The 4,767-nt window shown below is 38.5% G+C and overlaps 1 protein-coding gene across 1 annotated transcript; it reads left to right on the forward strand.

Moving 5' to 3' along the window:
- Positions 1-951: 951 nt before the first annotated feature.
- LOC111030983 (serine, glycine and glutamine-rich protein) lies at positions 952-2,717 on the forward strand. The gene is made up of 2 exons (XM_022310738.1): positions 952-1,085; positions 1,471-2,717. Exons 1-2 carry the CDS (start codon positions 1,065-1,067, stop codon positions 2,419-2,421), a joined length of 972 nt encoding a protein of 323 aa, XP_022166430.1. The 5' UTR covers positions 952-1,064; the 3' UTR covers positions 2,422-2,717.
- The last annotated feature ends 2,050 nt before the right edge of the window (positions 2,718-4,767 follow it).

Genomic DNA, 4,767 nt, shown 5'->3' on the forward strand with positions numbered 1-4,767 from the left:
ATATTGTAGTGCTTAATAACTACACATATAAAAGTATAAAATATATTTCAGGTGATAGCTATTATTTTTATGTTGTTTATAATAAGGTAAATATTTATATGTTTTAATACTTTTATTGGGCGTCCGGGAATTGAGCCTCAAAAAATTTTACACTCAAAATATGTAGAATGGTATTAGAGGCATTATTTAAAACGATTTATTTTATTTTTGAATCCGGTAAGTAGGAGAACTTGAATTAAAAATTATTATTAAAATAAGAAGCATTGGAACATTAAAGCCAGAAACCAGGAAACAAACTTTAATTCGAAAGAATAATAATAGCCATAATGAGATTAAAAAATACAAAAAAGGTTTTAAAACTAGATTTGTATTAGCGAAATTCTTTAAAAAAAAATAGTAGTATTTTTAGGTAATTGATTGAAAAAGTTAATAAATATTTGTCTAATGTTATGCAATTAGGTACCGATTTTTATATTTTATATTTATTAAAAAAAAACAATCACGAAAATATTAATCAGTTGTATAGGTATCGGTTTGGATGAAATAAAGTTTTTTATTTATGGAAATAACAAGATTTACGAACGCACAAACTATGTGCACAAATTATTATTCCACGTATCTCAATAATATTACATAGGTACTTATATATTTATATCCAAAAATATATGTGTTGACGCGATTTTTCGACGTAAAAACGTTGAAATTGACAAACATTGTTTTAAAATGTTTGCAGTATGATTTGTTTTTTTTTCTTGCGGTATTTTATTAAATGTAGTTACCTATCTATTATTGTAGAACGGTGGACGGCCGGCAGGGTCAAAGAAGCGCGCTATCACAAGGTGAACGAAAGAAAGAAAAATTGAGAAGGAGAGTGATAGTTGATGTTACTAAACGAATTACAAAAAGTGAATGTTTTGCCCGCATCCAAGTTGTCCGTTTCCCAGGTGTATAAGAAGCGTCGTTAACTTTAGCTCATCATCAGTCAGTCGTTCTACCGTGAGTGAACAACTATCAGTTTATTCTAGTGGTGCATTTGTGTTTAGTTTGTGTTCAAAATATCCAGCATGATGAAAGCACGCTTTGTAGTGAGTACCAGAAACACTTTATACATTTACAAACGTCCAGTTCGTTAGAGTTTATTTTAAAACACTTTGATTTTTTTTCATCGTTGAAAATATTATAAGACATTTTATTTCGAGTACACAAAACTAAACATACTATTTTTATACTTACTTATTTTTCTATCGAGTAAATAATAATTTTATAAAAATTAAAACATTAACGTTTCTCAAAAACCAATTTATCACTCCGGCTTTATTACAATAATACGTTTATCGACAGAGTCCGTTCGTGTTTTTACAATGTAAAATCTCGAATATGACTTTGATCGCTTAAATTCGATTCGATACTCTCAAAATTTTTATTGACTGGCCAAGGTATCTAACTGACAATTATTATGTGTTATTACAGGTGTTGGCGTCGCTCGCGACATTAGCACTCGCAAGACCCGAAGCTGGATACTCTTACAGCTCACCATCGTCAGGTGGTTACTCTTCCGGTAGCACCGGCCTGAGCTTCTTGGGCGGTGGTGGCGGCGGTGGTTACTCGAGCGGCGGTGGCGGCGGTGGTTACGCCAGCGGAAGCTCCGGTTACGCCAGCGGTAGCTCCGGTTACTCCGGCCCAATCAGCTCCGGTGGATACTCCAGCGGCGGCATTTCCGGCGGATACTCCAGCGGTGGTAGCTCCGGTGGATACTCCAGCGGCGGTGGTTCCGGATACTCCAGCGGTGGTGGTTCCGGATTCTCCAGCGGTCCAATCAGCTCCGGATACTCCAGCGGTGGCTCAGGATACGCCAGTGGATCGTCGGGCTACAACTACGCCCCGGCCGCCCCAGTAGTGCAGAAACACATCTACGTTCACGTGCCACCACCAGAGCAAGAATATGTTGCCCCACAACAAATCCAACAGATTGCCCCACCCCAGAAACACTACAAAATCATCTTCATCAAGGCCCCAACCCCACCAACCCCGACCGCCCCGATCATACCACAAGTGCAACAAGACTCCGAGAAGACCCTGATTTACGTTCTGGTTAAGAGGCCCGAAGACCAACCACAAATCTCCATCCCAACACCGGCACCAACCGCGCCATCCAAACCGGAAGTATACTTCATCAAGTACAAGACCCAAAAGGAAGCCGGCGGTTACGCAGGAGGCTCCGGCTCCAGCTTCAGCGGACCCACATCGGCAGGTGGCTACAGCGGTGACTCAGTCGGACACTCCGGCGCATCTCTGTCCTCCAGCGGTCCCGGATCCAGCTACGCATCCCCAAGCGTATCCAGCCCATCGTCCAGCTACGGATCCCCGAGCGCCAGCCCATCATCCGGCTACGGTGCCCCGAGCTCCAGCGGATCTTACTAGGGTGTTCGATTCAAACGTGATTTTATAACATTGTCGTCCTTGCGCACACGCTTCGCGCCGGTGGCCGCGGAAAACCGTTGATTGTTACTTTTCCACGGTCAGTGAACATTTCGAGAAGCGTAGCCACCCTCCACACACAGTTATACCCCAAACATCCCTCTCCCGTCCCTCCTTAATACTAGCCCCTTAGCCCCCATCCCGCTCCTCCTCCCTCCCATAAATGAAATTGTAACATATTTTATAATATCCATGTAAACTATTTTATTTGTGTTTTATATTTTGTTTATTTTTTTTTTAACGAAAATCGCGATTTTATATTATATTTTTTCTATTATTTTTTATTAGTCTCAAGCTCAATTTCCAAAACGCGTATATTATACAATATAATACGCTATCGTAATTTTACTAGCTGACTTATATTAGAACACATAATATAATAATATTGTTGTCATGATTTATATTAATACAAAATATACAATTCAATTTTTTTATAATTTTATTCTTATTTTTTTCGTTTTTATATCCATCGTCTACGCTTAGAATAATAATATGGTTATTATACTTTTCTAGCGCGATATTATTGTAAATACCGATGTTATAATTTAAGTACCAGCTGTAAGCAACAGGTAGTATACACGCCAACGCATATTGTTTCTACAACTTACCTGTACCACCATAGATGCAGCTGCATGTATCGTAATTTGCATAATATTTTCTTTCGATACCTTCTTATACTGCACAGTCGTATAAAATAATATACTGTAGGTACAACAGAATAGTGGTATACCTATAAAATATCTAACTGTAGCTTGTAATATCTCTGCCGATTAGGCAGGCCGGAAGACGAATCCTTTGAATTCCGGTGTAACCCGGAGACTTTCGCCCAGTACTCGAATTATGTATTATTTTAATTTTAATTATAACGACGGCGGCGGTGGCCGAACCGTGGCGGCGATTCGCGCAATGGAAAAGGCGAAGAAAAAAATAATAATAATAATAACAGTTGCGTTTGCCCCGTAACGATATGGCGATGGCACGCGGCGACCCGCCGCATATTATTATTATAATCGCGCGTTCGGGTGTCCGATAATGATAAAACAACAAAATACCAGAAATCAAATTAAATACGAAACAACACGAAATTTCATCCGACCGGCACTTTCGCCCATCACGACCACCGCACACACCTTTCTCCGCGGCCGCGCAACGGAATAAAATAATAATGCGTATGCTCGTGTATAACCTACCCATACCTACCCGCCTACCTATATAATGTAATACATAACAGTGGCGACGCGATGACCCCGACCGGTGACCCGTGAGCGACGTGGGCGAAACGGAGTGAAAACACGAGATAAATATAATATATCGTCATAATAATATTATTATTATCATTGCCCGTCTCTGCCTATATTATAATATTATATTATTGCCATACTTGCTTAGATACCCCCTGATCTCATGCCCGTCCAGTGGTACCTACCTGTTGCAGTAATACTAATAGTGATAATATTGGCGACGACCTTCAAGCGCGTCATCTTATTCACTGACCGTCCGACCGGCCTTTCGAGAGAGCTGCCACCTGCGATCGCACCTAGGTACATGGAATCACGTGGCATTGCAAAAATATCACTGAGTATACAGATTTACTGGAAATTTTTCGTCGCTGCACGTCCGTCCAGTTCTTCGACGCTCAAGTTTTAATATAGGGTAGGTTCGCAGTTATTTTTCAGAAAGTTGTTTGACAGGTACTATTTTTTTCTTAACTTTAGTTTAAAGTACATGGATGCCGAATTAATATTAATATTGTTAACTTTAAAAACTGTATGCACTAGAGATATTATTAAAACTTAAATTTTTTTTTTTTTTACACGACACGACCATGATAGGCCCTTAATCCATCATACATTTTACATTATATTATTTATTTGTTTGTTTAAACGCTTGTGAAGGCTCAAGTACAATATAAGAATACATTCAAGTATTCAATATACTGTCTAGCGATAGATTAATCTTCAGTGCATAAATTAGAATAACTCTGATATTATACCTCGTTCAAATGTCATTTGAAACACAATGATGTAAAAAAATAAATCACAAACTAATTTTTAATTAATTCCCAGCAAAAAGGTTTCTTTGAAAAAAAAAGATTTTTTTATTGCCACAAGATAGCACCCCTTAAATTTCAGTGTCTTTCAATCAGAATTTAAATAAATGCATAACAAGTGAGAATGATTTAAGAGATCATCCAATTTTTCCGCAAAACAAAAATAAATGAAACAACTTGATGTGGTCACGTTATTCGTTAAACCCCATAACATAATATCATACATGTGTGTGTGTGTG

Source organism: Myzus persicae, unplaced genomic scaffold (genome assembly GCF_001856785.1).
Source record: "Myzus persicae strain clone G006 unplaced genomic scaffold, MPER_G0061.0, whole genome shotgun sequence".
Taxonomy (NCBI): Eukaryota; Metazoa; Arthropoda; class Insecta; order Hemiptera; family Aphididae; genus Myzus; species Myzus persicae.